The sequence below is a fragment of the Nerophis ophidion genome, unplaced genomic scaffold (assembly GCF_033978795.1).
Source record: "Nerophis ophidion isolate RoL-2023_Sa unplaced genomic scaffold, RoL_Noph_v1.0 HiC_scaffold_176, whole genome shotgun sequence".
NCBI classification, from domain to species: domain Eukaryota; kingdom Metazoa; phylum Chordata; class Actinopteri; order Syngnathiformes; family Syngnathidae; genus Nerophis; species Nerophis ophidion.
In genome coordinates, this window is record NW_026907098.1 from 66,763 (window position 1) to 88,709 (window position 21,947).

The following is a 21,947-nucleotide window of genomic DNA, read 5'->3' on the forward strand; positions in this document are numbered from 1 at the left end:
AAAATAAGCTAATATACCAGTGTAAACCGTTAGCATGTTAATGGTAACATGCTAACATAAGAAAAGTTAGCGTACTGCTAAGATGGCGCCAAGTATCCAAATCCATGACTTTTAGGTTCAAAAGAATAGCATTAGCTAAAATACTAGCATAAAATTTTAGCATGCTAACATTAGTACGATACATTAGGAAAAGTTTGTATACTTCTAAGATGGCACTAAATATCAAAAGCCATGATTTTAGATTTAAAATAATAAAATAAGCTAATATACCAGTGTAAAACATTAGCATGCTAACATAACATGTCGCTAAGGTTCCAAACCCATGACTTTTAGATTCAAAAGAATAGCATTTGCTAAAATACTAGCATAAAATGTTAGCATGATAACTTTGGAAAAGTTTGTATACAGTATCAAAGCCATGATTTTAGATTTAATAAACATAATAAAATAGGCTGATATACCGGTGTAAAACGTTAGCATGCTAACATAAAAAAAGTTAGCATATTGCTAATATGGCGCCAAGTATCAATACTCATGACTTTTAGGTTGAAAATAGTTACAATTGGGGTCTGGAACTACTGTGCCTTGGACTCCAGGGGGAGGAGTTTTAGGAGGCGAGGAGGAGGTGGCCAGAGAAAAGGGGCGTGTCCTGGTGGACTTAGAACAGGTCTGCAGTTGTGGTGCTGGCAGTTGGCGCTGAGATGCTGGAGGAGGCTGTGGACTGCTGGCACCAGGGATGAGTTGGCTCCTCTTGTGGATTCTAACCGCAGTCGGGATTCAACAGGTGGGAATATCTGAAAAATAATTTATTTTAAAACTTTTGATGCGGTTGTTTGTTTATAAAAGTGTAATAATCCGTCACACGATGATTGATTGCTAGTACTGAGGATCAGCCCTGTTACAGGCTGTCTTTGGCGACCCCGTGTGGCCATCTCGTGTACTGCATCTCACGGCGAGTAATTGGAGTTCTTTATGTGAGCGACACGTCAAAGAATCTTCATTTAAACGCTCGTCCATCATGAGTTGTGTCCAGGGGGCGACAGGAAACTGCAGGCAGGGACACGGCGGGGGCCCCCCGGCCTTTTCTGGCCCCCGGTTCAGTTTTTCATATCACTGCAATGCAGTCATGTTGTGGCCTTTTTTTTTAGTCTTAATACAGGGGTGTCCAAAGTGTGGCCCGCAGCTAATATTTACCGGCCCGCCACACATTCTGCAAAAATTGTAAAATTGATGGTATTGCAAAAATAAAAATATTTAAAGAAAGTGGAATGAGGTGAAATCTAATGAGAAAAAGTGGCAATGTTGACACAAAGCTGCCATGCAGGCAGTTTTTTTTGTTCCTTTTGTCTTTATTTTCTTTTTATTCCATTACTAAAAAATAAAAAGGACAAAAAAATATATGTTATAATGAATTATTACTTAAAAATGATCACTTTAAAATGTTTTATGTGGAAAAAATATTGCATATGTTGTGTTGTTGCCGTATAAAACATCGTTTTGACAAAAGAGCATAAACCAAACAAAATAATAGTTCAAACTTAAAATCGACAGATATATCGGAAGTTGATCTTGAAGTTTAAGTGTTAAAAGTAAAAAAAATAACTAATAAAAATGCATCACTTTATGAGTGGGGAACCTTTCTGATGTCAAATATATTTAGTAGGATTTTATTCAACTTTTCACTGTGATTACTCAAAAATATTAAATAATTAAAATCAATGGTGTCCTGCATTATTGATCTTTGAGGGCTTTAATTGCTAAATAAAGGAACTCTCAATAAAGTACTATCCATCTAAATACTGCATATTTCAGTTTTACTATAAAAAACAAAGTTGTCTTTGACAGAAAAGGCATAAAACCTTATTTGTTTGACTTTATATCAACCTCAAGTTCATATAGAGATTTACTATAAGCATTAAATAAGAAATAATAATAATTGACTTATTTTTAACATTTTAGTGACTGAGACCCTCTATGCTCCCCAGGAGCCCTAAGGATTAAAAAAAAAAAAATCCATATATTTTATTATGGTTTGAAAATGAAAAATATCAAAATGGCCCCCGCATGCTTAAATATTTCCGTGTGCGGCCCTCTGTGGGAAAAGTTTGGACACCCCTGTCTTAAACACTCAATTTAGAAAGTTGTCATGCACTGCCTATAAGAAATAGACTTGTCCATTTTATACTTCAATTCCAGTCCTGGAACCAATTAACAGAGATAAAGCAGCCTTCAAGTAGATTTAAGTGTGTGCATAAAAGACACAACAAAACGGGCAGTTTAAGTGGGTTTGTGATTAGATGAAAAATATATATTTTATGAGTTGTGTAAAGATTTGTATTTACTATAAATAATCCGGTGTGATTAAATAAAAAAACAAAACGACAAAATTTGAGTTAAAGCAGTGGTCCCCAACCACCGGGCCGCGGCTCGATTGGGACCATGCTGCAGAAGAATTTTTTATTATTATTAAATCAACATAAAAAACACAGGATACACTTACAATTAATGCACCAACCCAAAAAAACCCTCTGTTTTTCAAGACCAAATAAATAAATAAATAAGATTATTGTGCTAAAAGTAAACAGTAAAAAAAATATATAATTCAATCAATCAATGTTTACTTATATAGCCCTAAATCACTAGTGTCTCAAAGGGCTGCACAAACCACCACGACATCCTCGGTAGGCCCACATAAGGGCAAGGAAAACTCACACCCAGTGGGACGTCAGTGACAATGATGACTACGAGAACCTTAGAGAGGAGGAATTAATAATAAATAATTAATTTTTTAACACTTTAATGAGCAGGACACTTTTGGATCCCCAATTATTTTTGTGTGATTTGTTTTTAAGTGTCATTGCTCAAAAATAATAATGAATCAAAATCCCAAATTCAGGCTCCAATCATTATATAATCTCAAATATTCCCTCCTAAAAAAGTTATTGGGTGAAAATATTGCATATTTTGTGTTTTTTCCTCTTTTTTTTTTTCTGTTGACCGAGAGATTTAAAACTTGCATAATAATACAAATTATAATACTGAATAATGACACATTTTTAATATTTTTTTGGACCAAAACCCTTTAGGGTCCCCGGGTTCATAACTGAGTGGAGGGCTAAATGTATATTTTTTATACATGTATTGGTTTTTAAAATAAAAATGATGAAAATGGCCCCCGCTTGCTCTGAAAAAGTTTGGACACCCCTGTCATACAGCAAATGAAGCCCATTCAAAACTGCTCTGCCGCTTTGGTATTAATGGAGGAAGTAAACAAAACACAATAAATGGGCATTAACTTGGAAAAAAACAATGTTGTCTAGACTTTATATCTTTAAACAAAAGGTGCGGCGAGAATATAGACTTAAATAGTACGTGGTTTTGATAAATATGACGATTAATCTGGCACGATGACAGCGTTGTAAGTGGTGCTAAATGAGCAATTATCTCTATGGGGTTTTGAATGGCAGAATCAGATTCAGTAGTGGAGTGGATAAGCATCGGGATTCGGATGTAAATTCTTTTTTTCTGATGACGCTTTAATGTTGTTAGTAATGTGGATTTTTAAAATTGAATTGTGTTCCCATTTTTTTCATCCATTTTCTACCGCTTGTCCCTTTTGGGTTCGTGGGGGATGCTGGAGCCTATCTCAGCGGCATTATGATTTTCTAAATATTGTACTTTTTCTTCAAGAAAACAATTATGAAGCGGCATTAAAAGAACATAGCGCTTCCACGCAAATGGATATTATGTAAGTTGTTATTCACGTTGTGATGCACTGGCATACACTCGGCCCGCCACGAATAAACTTGTTCGCCCTCGCTCATAAGCACATTATAACGGGACTGACTGTGAACGGAGCTTGTGGTTACAACTCCGTACAGTAGATGGCAACGTGCTTCTTCTCTGGTCTTCCAGAGAATAAGAAGAAGCAGCAGCAGGGGTCAGCCTTGCCAACCGGGCATTTTTTGGGGCTACTTTTTTTTAGCAAGTATTCAGGCCCCTGTAGATACATTTGCATATACTGTCAAAACATTTTCAAATTAAATGACGAACGTCAAATGATTTTTGCTAGCAACATTAAACAATGCCATGGGCCACAATAAATGATGATGCAGGTTAAATTGAATAATGACGCAGGCAATGTTAATGTGGTGGACCACCTAATGATGACGCTTGAATAATGATGTTAGTCAACGTTAAACGATGATGCAGGCAATATTAAATAATGTGGCAGACCCAATAAAATAGTGTGGTGGGCCACTTAAATAATAAAAGAAACACGTTAAATGATGGTGTAGTATAGAAGTAAATACATGATGATGCGGGTTAAATTGAATAATGTGGTGGACCGCATACAATTATGTGGTGGGCCACTTAATGATGAGATGATGTTGTGGGCTGCATAAATAATGACGTGGGCCGTATTACATTTCTTTCCAATGATTATCCTCTGCATTTGATCCGTCTAAATGATGTTAAATAATGTGGCAGACCCAATAAAATAGTGTGGTGGGCTACTTAAATAACGACGGGGGACACGTTAAATGATGGTGTATTCAACATACATTGATGATGCGGGCCACGATAAATGATGTGGCAGGTTGCATAAAATGACACGGTGGGCCACAAGAAATGATGGATATGTATTGCATATATAGTTTACATAATATACTATAAAGTAGCCATAATACATTTTATATATGTATGTCTGTATGTATATATACAGTATATATACACACACAATATATATACATATAAGTATTTATACACACACACACATACATATAGATAGATATACACACACATATATGATATATATGTGTGTGTATATGTATAATATACGGCGTGGCGCAGTGAAAGAGTGGCCGTGTGCAACCTGAGGGTCTCTGGTTCGATCCCCACCTAGTGCCAACCTCGTCATGTCCGTTGTGTCCTGAGCAAGACACTTCACCCTTGCTCCTGATAGGTGCTGGTTAGGGTCTTGCATGGCAGCTCCCTCTATCAGTGTGTGAATGTGTAAATGTGGAAGTAGTGTCAAAGCGCTTTGAGTACCTTGTGGGTAGAAAAGCGCAATACAAGTACAACCCATTTATCATTTATATATATGTGTATATATATATATTATATATGTATATATTAGTGTAAATAAATTATATATGTGTTTTGTATGTGTGTATATATATATATATATATATATATATATACATACATTGTGTGTGTATATATATATAAATATATGTATGTATATTTGTGTATGTATATATATTATATATGGGTGTGTAGTGAATATGTATATATATGGTGTGTGTACATATATATATGTGTGTGTCTATATATATGTGTTTATATATATATATATAGATATATATGCGTGTGTCTGTATATATATATTTGTGTGTGTATATATGTATATCCACAGTATGTATGTGTGTGTATATACAGGTGTATATATAAGTATATACATGTGTGTATATATCAATATATATACACATATGTATATATATACATTTATATATATATACACGTGTGTGTGTACATGTATATATATGTGTGTGTGTATATATATATGTATGTGTATATATATATATATACACACTCGTGTGTGTCTCTATATATATATATGTGTGTATACGAGTGTGTAAATATACATATCAATATATATATGTGTGTGTATATATATATATGTGTATGTATACATATATACACACACACATATATGTGTGCGTGTGTGTGTATATATATATGTATATATATATATATATATATATATATATATATATATATATATATATATGCACGTGTGTGTGTATATATATATAGAAACCAGACTTTGCGGAATTCTACAGAACTCAGCAAACACATTTGGAACCTCAAAGACAATAATGTTGAACATTCAATAACATGGCAAATTCTTGCATCCAGCACACCTTACAACAGTGGTAACAAAAGATGCAACCTATGCTTAAAAGAGAAACTGTTTATTATATATCATCCAGATCTATCATCCCTCAACAAGCGCAGTGAAATCATTTCAACATGCCGCCACAGACGGAAACACCTCCTAGGTAACACATGAGCCAATCACCACACCCTACGCCTGCTTGTACCCACCCACTCTGTGCCCTATATAAACCATTGTATGTGAATGCTTCCATTAAAACCCCTCATGAAACAGTTCTGTAGAGATGAAGTAGTCTTGTGATTTTTCCCACACCTACATAAATATATATATATATATATATATACATATATATATAAATAATTGGTACGTATAATGTATTTGCTTCAAGTTTTCCACCTTCCTCATTACAGGCCAACTCCCAGAATTCCACTGCCATGCCGCCGGCCTTCACGGCGGCCCAGCTGTCCCCGGCGGTCCCATCCACCGAGCCGTACAACCGCACCCAGTACTGCAAGTGGCCCTGCCAGTGTCCCGCCCGGCCCCCCGCCTGCCCGCCAGGCGTGAGCCTCCTGACGGACGGCTGCGACTGCTGCAAGGCGTGCGCCCGGCAGGTGGGCGAGGTGTGCAACGAGGCGGACACGTGCGACCACCACAAGGGGCTGTACTGCGACTACAGCTCGGACAAGCCGAGGTACGAAAAGGGCGTTTGTGCATGTAAGTGTCCACCCAAGGGACGTCCACTCTAACACTGTCTCCTTCATTACCTCCGCCAAGGACGTCTTGCTTGTCAGTTCACAACATGGCTACTTCCTCTGGAGTGTCACACAAACTCACTAGCATTTCATTGGCCTTGGCGGAGGTCTGGTTGTCATATCGACATAATATTTCTAGTTTTAATGATCAATATAAAGTGGAACCCCAAATCATCAACCCTCTCTTTGCCAAGAAAGGAGGAGGGAATTGCTGTGGACTTAGACATAGAGAAGAGAGGGAAACCACAAAGTATATACAGTGTGTATATATATATATATATATATATATATATACACATATATGAAAGCATGTAACAATGTTCAAGAACCTATTAAGTTTGTAAATCGGGGTTTCATAATATATTTAGAGTATTTCTTTCAATAATACATTTGATAGTAGTACAATTTCCATGTTTTGTATCAGAATGTTTATGTATTTTTCTCACCACCTTTACGTCGCAAATTTAAATAACATTAATACATCCAAAGCATAAATGCTACTTTTTTTTTTTTTTTGCTTACTTAAATGAAGTGGTAAATGAAGTCCTAATGATATATTTAAGTGGTACCGTGCAGTATTTGTGGCGAACACTAAAGATAGTAAACACGACTTCTGTGTGCGTTTAAAGGCCTACTGAAAGCCACTACTAGCGACCACGCAGTCTGATAGTTTATATATCAATGATGAAATATTAACATTGCAACACATGCCGATACGGCCTTTTTAGTTTACTAAATTACAATTTTAAATTTTGCGCAGAAGTATCCTGCTGAAACGTTGCAGTATGACGACGAGTGCGCGTGACATCACGCATTGTAGAGGACATTTTGTTCCACCACTGTTCCCAGCTGTAAGTCGTCAATTTTCATCGCATAATTCCACAATATAATGGACTGATGTGTTGCTGAATCTTTTGCAATTTGTTCAATGAATAATGGAGACGTCAAAGAAGAAAGCTGTAGGTGGGAAGCGGTGTATTGCGGCCGCCTTTTAGCAACACAAACACAGCCGGTGTTTCATTGTTTACATTCCAGAAAGATGACGGTGAAGCTTTACTATGGAACAGAGCGGTCAAGAGATCAGGGTTGGATTGGACCACACACACAAAGTACAGTGTATTATGCAGCGATCATTTCGAAAGATTGTGTTTCGAAGAGGGTCCCTTGCGAAGGGAAGAGATGGGCATCGCCACCACCCGTCGACTGGTGCAGAAGAAAGGTGTGGGGCCGACCTTCAGGTTGTACAGGTACAACCATATAATCTCACTAAAACACTAGTAACACAATAAGCAGATAAAGGATTTTTCAGAATTATCCTAGTAAATTTGTTTAATAACATCTGAATCGCTCCCACTGTATAGTCTTTATTTAATTTTTTTTCTGGTCCTTCACTCTCATTTTCCTCATCCACGAATCTTTCATTCACGCTCAAATTAATGGGGAAAATGTCGCTTTCTCGGTCCGAATCGCTCTCGCTGTTGGTGTCCATGATCGTAAACAATGTTCAGACGTGAGGAGCTCCACAACCCGTGACGTCACGAACACATCGTCTGCTACTTCCGGTACAGGCAAGGCTTTTTTATCAGCACCAAAAGTTGCAAACTTTATCGTGGATGTTCTCTACTAAATCCTTTCAGCAAAAACATGGCAATATGGCAAAATGATCAAGTATGACACATAGAATGGACCTGCTATCCCCGTTTGAATAAGAACATCTAATTTCAGTAGGCCTTTAAAGTATGAACAATGCTAACAACATGGCGGTTAATGTTGGTGCTATCTTCACCGCGACATGAACTTTGTCTTCACAGCCTGCCTCGTCAATAACACGTCTCCACATTGGTGAGTCTTTGTGGAATGACAATGCAGGATGCGCTGAATTTCATGTCGTGGCCGTGTTGTAGTGGCCGGGTGACGATTCCCCGAGGCTACTTGTGGCTGTTATTTTATATTGTTTTTTTTATGTATTTTTATTTTATTTTTTGTTTTTATTCAGTCATTGGTGGAGCTCAGGGTATCCATCCATCCATCCATTTCCTACTGCTTATTCCCTTTTATGGGGTCGCTGGCGCCTATCTCAGCTACAATCGGGCGGAAGGCGGCATACACCCTGGACAAGTCGCCACCTCATAGTATCTGAATATTGTTTTTGATATTGTTGTGCAGCACTTTGGAAACATTTTGTTGTTTAAATGTGCTATATAGATAGCGTGGATTGGATTTCATGTTTCATGGCCTTGCGATGAGGGGGCGACTTGTCCAGGGTGTACACCGCCTTCCGCCCGGTTGAAGCTAAAAAGGGCACGAGTGCCCCCCGCAACCCCAAAGTTAATAAGCTGTAGAACATGGATGGATGTTCAGGCTCTAATTATGTTTAGAAATACATTTACAAGTTCATGAAAACATTTTTTTTATATACAAACATTGAAAATGTTCGATTTATTGTGTTCACCAGGCCAGAGACGACTGTATTTTGTTATTAGTAGTTGTGTTTGGATTTATCACCTCGCTAAATAATGCCTGTGCTTATTGTTTCATTTTGAAGAGTTCTATTGAGATCTATAGTCAATTATTAGTTGAGCACCCTCATGTGGCCTTTAAGTGAACTGCAGCCATTACATATTTTTTTAAAACACTGTTATTTATGCAAGTCATGTCATGTTTATGAAGGTTATTTGTGTTTTCTAACCGAAACATAGACATGGTGGGCACGGGCTGCGAGCACGATGGCGTTATCTACGGCAACGGCAAGAGCTTCCAGCCCAGCTGCAAGTACCAGTGCGTGTGCGTCAACGGCGCCATCGGCTGCGTGCCGCTTTGCACCGAGTCGCGGCCGCCCCGCGTCTGGTGCCAGAGACCCCGCCGGGTCAAAGTGCGCGGGCAGTGCTGCGAGCAGTGGATCTGCGACGAGCCCAGGAGGGGGCGCAAGACGGCGCCGCGACACGCCATAGATGGTAGGAGAGACGGCGCCACGGCGTGACTTTATGAATCCTAGTGTCTGCAAGCAGCATTACATCAAAGCCATCAAGGTTGGGCTGCAAAGTTGGCTAAAAAAAGTTAGCATGCTCTCAGTTAGCTGGTGTCAAGTAGCAGGTTATATGATTCGGACCGCAAAATTGAATTTTAAAAGAAAAGTTAGCATGCTAGCAGGAGTCAAGTAGCAAGTTATGATTCGGAGTTGTACAGCTGCAAAATTGGCTAAAAAAAAGTTAGCATGCTCGCAGTTAGCAGGTGTCAAGTAGCAAGTTATATGATTCAGAGTTGTATGACTGCAAAATAGACTTTAAAAAAAATAGCATGCTAGCAGGAGTCAAGTAGCGAGTTATTATTCTGAGTTATGCAGCTCCAAAATTGGCTAAAAGAGTTTGCATACTTAAGTTAGCATGCTAGCAGTTGGCAAGTTATATGATTCTGAGTTGTACAGCTGCAAAATTGGCAAACTTTTTTTTAGCATGCTCGCAATTAGCAGGTGTCAAGTTGTATGATTCGGAGTTGTACAGCTGCAAAATTGGCAAAAAAAATTAGCATGCTCGCAATTAGCAGGTGTCAAGTTGTAATATTCAGAGTTGTACAGCTGCAAAATTGGCAAAAAAAAAATTAGCATGCTCGCAATTAGCAGATGTCAAGTTGTATGATTCGGAGTTGTACAGCTGCAAAATTGGCTAAAAACATTTAGCATGCTCGCAATTAGCAGGTGTCAAGTTGTATGATTCGAAGTTGTACAGCTGCAAAACTGGCAAAAAAAAATAGCATGTTCGCAATTAGCAAGTGTCAAGTTGTATGATTCGGAGTTGTACAGCTGCAAAATTGGCAAAAAAAATTAGCATGCTCGCAATTAGCAGGTGTCAAGTTGTAATATTCAGAGTTGTACAGCTGCAAAATTGGCAAAAAAAAAATTAGCATGCTCGCAATTAGCAGATGTCAAGTTGTATGATTCGGAGTTGTACAGCTGCAAAATTGGCTAAAAACATTTAGCATGCTCGCAATTAGCAGGTGTCAAGTTGTATGATTCGAAGTTGTACAGCTGCAAAACTGGCAAAAAAAAATAGCATGTTCGCAATTAGCAGGTGTGAAGTTGTATGATTCAAAGTTGTACAGCTGCAAAATTGGCCCCAAAAAATTAGCATGCTCGCAATTAGCAGGTGTCAAGTTGTATGATTCGGAGTTGTACAGCTGCAAAATTGGCTAAAAGTTTGCTTACTTAAGTTAGCATGCTAGCAGGTGTCAAATAGCAAGTTATATGATTCGGAAATTGTATGACTGCAAAATATATTTTCTAAAAAAAAAGTTAACATGCTAGCAGGAGTGAAGTAGCAAGTTATTTTTCTGAGTTGTACAGCTGCAAAATTGGCGGATAAAAAGTTAGCATGCTCGCAGCTAGCAGGTGTCATGTAGCAAGTTATATGATTCGGAGTTGTATGACTGCACATAGACTTTAAATTAAAGTTAGCCTGCTAGCAGCAGAAAAGTAGCAAGTTATGGTTTTGAGTTGTACAGCTGCAAAATTGGCTTAAAAAAGTTTGCATACTTAAGTTAGCATGCTAGCAGTTGGCAAGTTATATGAGTTGTACAGCTGCAAAATTGGCAAAAAATGTTTAGCATGCTCGCAGTTAGCAGGTGTCAAGTTGTATGATTTGGAGTTGTACAGCTGCAAATTTGGCAAAAAAAAGTTTGCATGCTTAAGTTAGCATGCTAGCAGTTAGCAGGTGTCAAGTAGCAAGTTATATGATATGGAGTTCTTCAGCCGCAAAATTGGCAACAAAAAAGTTAGCATGCTCGCAGTTAGCAGGTGTCAAGCAGCAAGTTATATGATTCGGAGTTGTATGACTGCACATAGACTTTAAATTAAAGTTAGCCTGCTAGCAGCAGAAAAGTAGCAAGTTATGGTTTTGAGTTGTACAGCTGCAAAATTGGCTTAAAAAAGTTTGCATACTTAAGTTAGCATGCTAGCAGTTGGCAAGTTATATGAGTTGTACAGCTGCAAAATTGGCAAAAAATGTTTAGCATGCTCGCAGTTAGCAGGTGTCAAGTTGTATGATTTGGAGTTGTACAGCTGCAAATTTGGCAAAAAAAAGTTTGCATGCTTAAGTTAGCATGCTAGCAGTTAGCAGGTGTCAAGTAGCAAGTTATATAATATGGAGTTCTACAGCCGCAAAATTGGCTAAAAAAAAGTTAGCATGCTCGCAGTTAGCAGGTGTCAAGCAGCAAGTTATATGATTCGGAGTTGTATGACTGCAAAATAGACTTTTATAAAAAACAAAGTTAGCATGCGAGCATGAGTCAAGTAGCAAGTTAAGATTCTGAGTTGTACCGCTGCAAAATTGGCTAAAAGAGTTTACATGCTTAAGTTAGCAGGTGTCAAGTAGCAAGTTATATGATTTGGAGTTGTATGACTGCAAAATAGACTTTTAATGAAAGTTAGCATGCTAGCAGCAGACAAGTAGCAAGTTATGATTCTGTGTTGTACAGCTGCAAAATTGGCAAAAAAAGTTAGCACCTGCTAGCACGCTAGCAGGTGTCAAGTAGCAATTTATATGATTCTGTTGTACGCCTACAATATGGCCAAAAACAAAAAGTTAGCACGTTTGCAGTTGTCAAGTAGCAAGTTATGTAATTCGGAGTTGTATGACTGCAAAATAGACTTATAAAAAAAAAGTTAGCATGCTAGCAGGAGTCAAGTAGCAAGTTATGATTCTGAGTTGTACAGCTTGAACATTGGTTAAAAAGAAGTTTGCATACTTGAGTTATTATGCTAGCAGCTACCAGGTGTCAAGTGGCATATTATATGATTCTGTTGTATGCCTACAATATGGCAAACAAAATGTTTTAGCATGTTCGCAGTTGCAAGATGTCAAGTAGCAAGTTATGATTTGGAGTTGTATTACTGTAAAATAGACTTTAAAAAAAGTTAGAATGCTTACAGTTAGTAGGTGTCAAGTAGCAAGTTATATGAATGTGAGTTGTATGACTGCAAAATTGACTTTAAAAAAAGTTAGCTTGCTAACGGTTAGCAGGAGTCAAGTAGCAAGTCGTATGAATCTGAGTTGTACAGCTGCAAAATTGGCTAAAAAGTTTGCATACTTAAGGTAGCATGCTGACCGTTAGAAGGTGTCAAGTACCAAGTTATATAAATGTAAGTTGCTAACTCTTTGTTTTTAGCTAATTTTGTAGGTGTACACAACATTGGCTAAAAACAAGTCAGCATGCTAACTGTTAGTAGCTGTCAAGTGCCATGTGATATGATTCTGAGTTGCACGGCTGCAAAATTGCCTAGAAACTTTAGCATGCTAACAGTTAGCAAGTGTCAGTCCTAAGTGATATGATTGTTTTGTACAGCTGCAAAATTGGCTGAAAAGGGCTACAAACTTTAGCATGCTAACAGTTAGCAGGTGTCAAGTTAGATGATTGAGTTGTACAGGTTCAAACTTAGCTAAAAAAAAGTTAGCATACCAGCAGTTAGCATGTGTTAGTCCTAAGTGATATGATTCTAAGTTGTACATTGCCAAATTGGCTAAGAAAAGGTTAGCATAAGAGCACTTAGCAAGTGTCAAGTTATATGATTGAGAGTTGTACGGCTGCAAAATAGGGGGAAAAAAAGTTAGCATGCGACCTGTTAGCATGTGATTCTGGGACATTAAGCTGAAAAGAGTTAGCATGTTAATGTTAGCATGCTGCTTTTCTGTACAATCATTTCACCCACTTGAACTTCTCCTGGTCTTCAAAGCCCCCCCTGCTGAGCTGAGCAGCTGGCACAAGAACTGCGTGAGCCAGACCACTTCCTGGAGTCCGTGCTCCAAGACCTGCGGCCGCGGCCTGTCGCTGAGGGTCTCCAACGCCAACGAGCGCTGCGAGCCGGTGAAGGAGTCGCGGCTGTGCAACCTGAGGCCGTGCGAGGTGGACATCAGCAAGCACATCAAGGTACCATCCAGCTCTTTTTCTTGCTGTAACCATGACAACACACCAATACAAAGATATTAGGAAGCCTGGTTTTACATTGGAAGAACACATGGAACCAAAAGGTGATTTATCATCTCCAGACTTTTGCAGGTCAAATAAATGACAAAAATTAAGTGGCAGGTCACTTAAATGAGTGTGTGTATGTATGTGTATATATATATACTGTATATACTGTATATATGTGTTTATGTATGTGTGGGGGAAAAAAATCACAAGACTACTTCATCTCTACAGAATTGTTTCATGATGTTTTCAGGAGATAATCTCCTATAGTTGAGGGAACCCTCATGAAACATATATATTGCGCTCTACCACAGTATCGAGCACTATTCTCTGGATAATCTAAGACATATATATGTATGTATATATATATATATATATATACACACACATGTATTAATGTGTGTGTATATACACACACACACACACACAAATATATATATACATACATATACACATATAAATATATATACATATACACACACACATATACTGCGTATATATATATCCATCCATCCATCCATCCATTTTCTACCGCTTATTCCCTTTCGGGGTCGCGGGGGGCGCTGGCGCCTATCTCAGCTACAATCGGGCGGAAGGCGGGGTACACCCTGGACAAGTCGCCACTTCATCGCAGGGCCAACACAGATAGACAGACAACATTCACACTCACGTTCACACACTAGGGCCAATTTAGTGTTGCCAATCAACCTATCCCCAGGTGCATGTTTTTGGAAGTGGGAGGAAGCCGGAGTACCCGGAGGGAACCCACGCATTCACGGGGAGAACATGCAAACTCCACACAGAAAGATCCCGAGCCTGGATTTGAACCCAGGATTGCAGGAACTTCATATTGTGAGGCAGACGCACTAACCCCTCTTCCACCGTGAAGCCCGTATATATATATATATACACATATTTGTATACATATGAATGTGTGTGTGTATATACATACATACATACACACACACACACATATATATACACACATACATATATAAATGTGTGTATGTATATATGTGTGTTTATATACATATATATGTGTATATACAGTGAGGCAAAAAAGTATTTAGTCAGCCAGCGATTGTGCAAGTTCGCCCACTTAAAATGATGACAGATGTCTGTAATTTTCATCACAGGTACACTTCAACTGTGAGAGACAGAATGTGAAAAAAAAATCTAGGAATTCACGATTGTATGAATTTTAAATTATTTATTTGTAAGTTATGTATTTTGTCAACCATTCAAAGCGCTCACTGATGGAAGGAGGTTTTGGCTCCAAATCTCACGATACATGGCCCCATTCATTCTTTCCTTAACACGGATCAATTGTCCCCTTAGCAGAAAAACAGCCCCAAAGCATGATGTTTCCACCCCCATGCTTCACAGTAGGTATGGTGTTCTTGGGATGCAACTCAGTATTCTTCTTCCTCCAAACACGGCGAGTTGAGTTTATACCAAAATGGATACATGGATGATACAGCAGAGGATTGGGAGAATGTCATGTGGTCAGATGAAACCAAAATAGAACTTGTTGGTATAAACTTGTTGGTATAAACTCAACTCTTTTATATATATATATATATATATATATATATATATACACTTTATATTGTGTATATATAGATAGATAGAAATGTATTGATTCCTTCAGGAGAGTTCCTTCAGGAAAATCAAAACTTGTGTATATATATATACCCACATATATATGTATATATATATATACATATATATGTATTTACATATATACATATGTATACGTATTCTTACATATATATACACATACATATATACATACGTATATATACATAGCTATATATATATATATATATATATATATATATATATATATATATATATATATATAAACACAAACCCCGTTTCCATGAGTTGGGAAATTGTTAGATGTAAATATAAACAGAATACAATGAATTGCAAATCCTTTTCAACCCATATTCAGTTGAATATGCTACAAAGACAAGATATTTGATGTTCAAACTGATAAACATTTTTATTTTGCAAATAATCATTAACTTTAGAATTTGATGCCAGCAACACGTGATGAAAAAGTTGGGAAAGGGGGCAAAAAATACTAATAAAGTTGAGGAATGCACATCAAACACAAATTTGGAACATCCTACAGGTGTGCAGGCTAATTGGGAACAGGTGAGTGCCATGATTGGGTATAAAAACAGCTTCCCAAAGAATGCTCAGTCTTTCACAAGAAAGGTTTGGGTGAGGTACACCCCTTTGTCCACAACTGCGTGAGCAAATAGTCAAACAGTTTAAGAACAACGTTTCTCAAACTGCAATTGCAAGAAATTTAGGGATTTCAACATCTCTGGTCCATAATATCATCAAAAGGTTCAGAGAATCTGGAGAAATCACTCTATGTAAGCGGCATGGCCGGAAACCAACATTGAATGACCGTGACCTTCGATCCCTCAGACAGCTCTGTATTAAAAACCGACATCAATCTCTAAAGGATATCACCGCTTGGGCTCAGGAACACTTCAGAAAGCCAATGTCACCAAATACAGTTCGTCGCTACATCTGTAAGTGCAAGTTAAAGCTTTAGTATGCAAAGCAAAAGCCATTTATCAACAACATCCAGAAATGCCACCGGCTTCTCTGGTCCTGAGATCATCTAAGATGGACTGATGCAAAGTGGAAAAGTGGTCTGGCGACTTCACATTTCAAATTGTTTTTGGAAATATTCGACATCATGTCATCCGGACCAAAGGGGAAGCGAACCATCCAGACTGTTATCGACGCAAAGTTCAAAAGCCAGCATCTGTGATGGTATGGGGGTGCATTAGTGCCCAAGGCATGGGTAACTTACACATCTGTGGAGGCACCATTAATGCTGAAGGGTACATACAGGTTTTGGAGCAACATATGCTGCCGTTTAAGCGCCGTCTTTTTCATGGACGCCCCTGCTTATTTCAGCAAGACAATGCCAAGCCACATTCACCACGTGTTACAACAGCGTGGCTTCGTAAAAAAAAAAGAGTGTGGGTACTTTCCTGGCCTGCCTGCAGTCCAGACCTGTCTCCCATCGAAAATGTGTGGCGCATTAGGAGGCGTAAAATACGACAGCGGAGACCCCGGACTGTTGAACGACTGAAGCTCTACATAAAACAAGAATGGGAAAGAAGTCCACATTCAAAGCTTCAACAATTAGTTTCCTCAGTTCCCAAACGTTTATTGAGTGTTATTAAAAGAAAAGGTGATGTAACACAGTGGTGAACATTCCCTTTCCCAACTACTTTGGCACGTGTTGCAGCCATGAAATTCTAAGTTAATTATTATTTGCAAAAAAAATAAAGTTTATGAGTTTGAACATCAAATATCTTGTCTTTGTAGTGCATTCAATTGAATATGGGTTGAGAAGGATTTGCAAATCATTGTATTCTGTTTATATTGCTAACATAATCATTTAAAGTGGACCACATTATGTGAGTAATATAAACAACGATGTGCAGGTCAGGGGTTACATTGAAAGATGATGCAAGCAACAGCTGTGGTATTTGGAGAGCATCAACAGGAGACGTGTGGTGTTTGTGTGCAGCCCGGCAAGAAGTGTGTGAACATTTACCGCGAGGAGCAGGCATCCAACCTGACCATCTCAGGCTGCACCAGCAGGAAGCAGTACCGACCCAAGTTCTGTGGCATGTGCACGGATGAGCGCTGCTGCATCCCCTACAAGTCCAAGACGGTGGACGTGGACTTCCTGTGCCCCAACGGCTCGGGCTTCACCTGGAAGATGATGTGGGTCCAGGCCTGCTTCTGCAACCTCAGCTGCAGGAACCCCAACGACATCTTTGCTGACCTGGAGAGTTACTACGGATACCCCGAGGTCATGAACTGACCCCTGACCTCCCGCAGTCCTCATTTACTTATCATCATCATCTTTTCCTATCCACCTTTTTCCATGGAAAGTCTGTAAATGAAGATGTATTTCCACTCGCAATTGGAAACCATTTAACCCTTGGAAGTACTCGCAAATTATATTAATACAAATACATGGCCATGCATTCTTCAAATGTTGCATTTATTTATTATAAAAATAGTCTTAATTCTCAATAAATGCCACCAAAAACCTTTGTCGGCGTTGTAAAACCACGTAGTACTCGGTACATATTTACAGTATTTGTCATTTAAAGTAGTACTGTTAGTATCCAACAACAATCAGGAGACTATTACTTTGGAACAAGTGATGATCAGAACCTCATCTTCTTCAGCCTAAAAACACGAAAAAATTAGTTACGAGTTTTAGAATCTGGAAGCTGACTGTTGTGAAACGCTAAATTATCATGTAGTGCTAGATGTTAAAAAAAAATTAAAAATACTTAATAAACTCCTTTTAGGCTCACCGTGGTAACCTATGACACACTATGCCCCCAAAAAAAGTAGTTCCTCTGTGTTAGCGCCATTATTGTTATGATAATGGTTAATATGAGGGTCAGGCATGTAAATGGAGCGTTGTTGGCGGTTGTTCCGGAAGCTAGAACTCCAAACAGCTATATTAACTCCGAGGTGAAAATTTTGTGAATTCACTAAAGGAAGTTAATACTAACAGACACTCGTAAACGTCTTAGCATATCAGCTAATGCTAAAACACTAACTTGATAGCATATACAAATATGCATGAAAACATTCGTGTGATGTGTATATATACACACATCACACATGGGACGGTTTAGTAAGTAAGAACCATTTTAGTTATATTGTAAAACTTAGAAATATCAATTTGAGGAGAAAAACTAAGAATCGTAAGAATGCTATGGATGATTATCCTTTCGGTTGAAGGTACAAAACAGGAATAACTTTTTCCAATTTGCAGCACCTGCAGTGAGCAAACTCATCAATATTTTTAAAAATGCAGTATTCCTATAAATTCAAATCATTGTTTTCACATTTTTCATTGCTTCATTGGTTGAGAGCGCTCACACGTTCGACTTGCTTTAAGAAAAAACAAATTAAGTTTTTAGTGCGGCCTGATTAGAGTCTGGATGTGGCGCTGCTGTGCCAACAACTCAAGATTTCCAAATTTGATCCCCGCTCCCAACGTACAAGTCAGTGACATTGTGTCCTTGGGAAAGACAACTTACCCACCTACTCTAAGTGCCCATATATATATATATATATATATATATATATTCACACACACATATATATACACATATACTGTATATATACATATACTTTATATATATAGACATATATATATGTATGTATATATATATATATATGTGTGTATATATATATATATATATGTGTATATATATATGTGGGGGGTTTGGGGTGTATAAAATAGTCAGGAATTTTCATGAATACAAAGGATTATGGGTATTTGTTGTGTTGCGTTTATGTTGTGTTACTGTAAGGATGTTCTCCCGAAATGTGTTTGTCGTTCTTAATTGGTGTGGCTTCACAGCGTGGCGCATATTACTAAGAGTGTTAAAATTGTTTATATCACAACCATTAGTGTACTCTGTGTCTTCCAGTATGCCTTGCAGTCGTGTGCGTGTTGCCGCGGAACCTACACAGAACATGATGCTGGACTGACAAGTAGATCGTACATGTTGTAGAGGGTGACAAAGCCAATGGCTTCATAGCACGCACTCAAATTTAATATCTCAGTGACTGCCGGCAGTCATTCAAGAGAATAATAGCGTTTCCTATTGACTACTTCGCTTTATGACACAGGTCTTAAATGGCTTTTAGAATGGCAAAGGATACCAATCCAAGAACCATGTATATTAAATGTCTCCGGATGGTTTAACCGCCGCCCGCCCGAATCGAATTAAAATCCATTTTTTCGTCATGTCAACCGCCCGACTCGCGGGCACCCGCGGACTCTGCGGATGAGACCGCAAACCGTGCATCTCTACAGTATATATACATATATATGTATTTACATATATACATATGTATACATATTTTTACATATATATACACATACATATATGTACATACGTATATATACATAGCTATATATATACATATGTATATACATAGATATATATACATACATACATATGTATATACAGTATATGTATGTATATATGTGTATATATACATATATATATACGCATATATACACACATATGTACGTATATATACACAAATATATATGTATATACACATATACATGTATTTACATATAAATATATATTTATATACATATTTTTAGATATATATATATATACATATATGTACATACATATATACATACATATACACATATGTATGTATACATATATATGTGTATATGTATGTATATATATGTGTATATATACACACACATATATATACACGTATATATATATATATATATATATACATATATATATATATATACACGTATATATATATATATATATATATACATATATATATATATATATATATATATATATATATATATATATATATATGTATGTATATATACACATATACATATGTGAATAGCTCAGTGGGTCAGTGGTTAAGACTGTTGACTTGGAAAAGTATGGTGCTTGGTTCAAACCCCACTCAGGTTGACCTCATAACACTTTACTGAGCCAGGAGTCCTTGATAACATTTGTGTGTGAAAAAAAATATACTCTTCACAAGACCCAGGATAGTCCAGGGGTTAAAACTGCTGACCCGGAATGAAATGTACTGGGTTCAAACCCCACGCTGGTTGATGGTATTTTGTTGTACCCCATGATACTTTACTGAGCCAAGAGTCCTCGATTACATTTCTGTATGAAAAAAAATCTTCTCTCCACCAGAACCAGGATAGCCCAGTGGTTAAGACTGTTGCCTCAGATTGAACGGTGATGGTTTCGAATCCCGGTTGGGTTGACATGCTGTTTACAAAACAGGCAGGAGGCTTTAAGGTGACATATATTGTGACTGTGTCACCTCTCCCATGTAATGTTTAAAATAATTATTTAATAAACTCTTTTTTTTTTTATCCAATTAACCTATTTTATTTTTTATTGTACCCAGGAGAGCTCATCGGTCAACGCTCTTTATTATTTACTTTATACTCCTATTCCCACCCACCTCAGGAATTACACTCACTCGCACACACTCATTCTCTCACACACACACACCCCCACAGGTAACCCCTGAGGTGGCGTCATTGACTATTTATTTTTGATTATTATTATCTTTAGTGTTGACTTATTTTTTAAACTATATGTTACTCTAACAACTAGCACATAACATTACTCTGTGTGGGGGAGAAGAAACAACCCACAATGTATGTCGTTTTGACGACATACAGACAAATTACTGAGTCCCCGTGTGGGATTTGAACTCAGTATCCCTGCTTTCGGAGCTCACCGTGTTGACCATTGAGCTATCCTGGGTCCCACTCGGGTTTGGTTTTCGCTCATATACAAATGTAATCAGTGAACTATGATCGAGGTGAAACAAAAACCAAGAACTTGCAAGTTACGGATTTGAACCCAGTAGTACTGCGTGGTAGGCAGCAGTCTTGACCATTGAGCTAACCTGGGTCTTGTCAAGACTGGATTTTACATAATATACAAATGCAATCATTGAACTATGACAAGTGAAACAAAAAGTTTGTTTACCAAGTAATGGATTTGAACCGAGTAATACAGAGTGACAGGCAGCAGTCTTACAATTGAGCTATCTTGAGGGCTGTCATTACATGATTTTTGCTCATATACAAATGCAATTATTAAACTATGATGGATGAAAATAAGAAATAGTTATTCCAAGTGATGGATTTGAACCCAGTTTGACTGACTGAGAGGTAGCAGATTTAACCATTGAGCTATTCTGAGTATTTTTGTGATTGCAGTCTTGCTCATGGAACAAAATTTTGAACTTGAGTTACATATCAAACCACTTGGGATTCAAACCCATTACCCCTATATTGGCAGACCACATTGTTGACCATTGAGGTATCCTGGGTGCCATAAAGACATGACTTTCACTCATGTCCAAATGCAATCATTTAACAAAGATAGAGGTCAAACAAAAAACAAGACCTTCCAAGTTATGGATTTGAACCCAGTAATACAGAGGGAGAGGAAGCAGTCTTAACAAACATGCTATCCTGGGTCCGAGGGAGACTTTATTTTCGTTTATATACAACCGCAATCTTTAAACTATGATAGGTGAAAAAAAAAAACTACACCTTCCAAATAAGGGATTTGAACCTAGTAATACTGCGTGAGAGTTAGCAGTCTTAACCATTTAGTTGGCCCGAGTTTTTTTGCAATGTGATTTTTCTTCATATACAAATGCAATGATTTAACTATGATAGGTGAAACACACGCACACACATACATATATATATTTATATA

The 21,947-nt window shown here is 37.8% G+C and overlaps 1 protein-coding gene across 1 annotated transcript; it reads left to right on the forward strand.

Annotated features, from left to right (window-relative positions):
• Nucleotides 1-667: 667 nt before the first annotated feature.
• LOC133547756 (CCN family member 4-like) lies at nucleotides 668-17,717 on the forward strand. The gene is made up of 5 exons (XM_061893307.1): nucleotides 668-784; nucleotides 6,313-6,616; nucleotides 9,354-9,608; nucleotides 13,379-13,572; nucleotides 17,183-17,717. The coding sequence occupies exons 1-5, from the start codon at nucleotides 737-739 to the stop codon at nucleotides 17,480-17,482; spliced, it is 1,101 nt and encodes a 366-aa protein (XP_061749291.1). The 5' UTR covers nucleotides 668-736; the 3' UTR covers nucleotides 17,483-17,717.
• The last annotated feature ends 4,230 nt before the right edge of the window (nucleotides 17,718-21,947 follow it).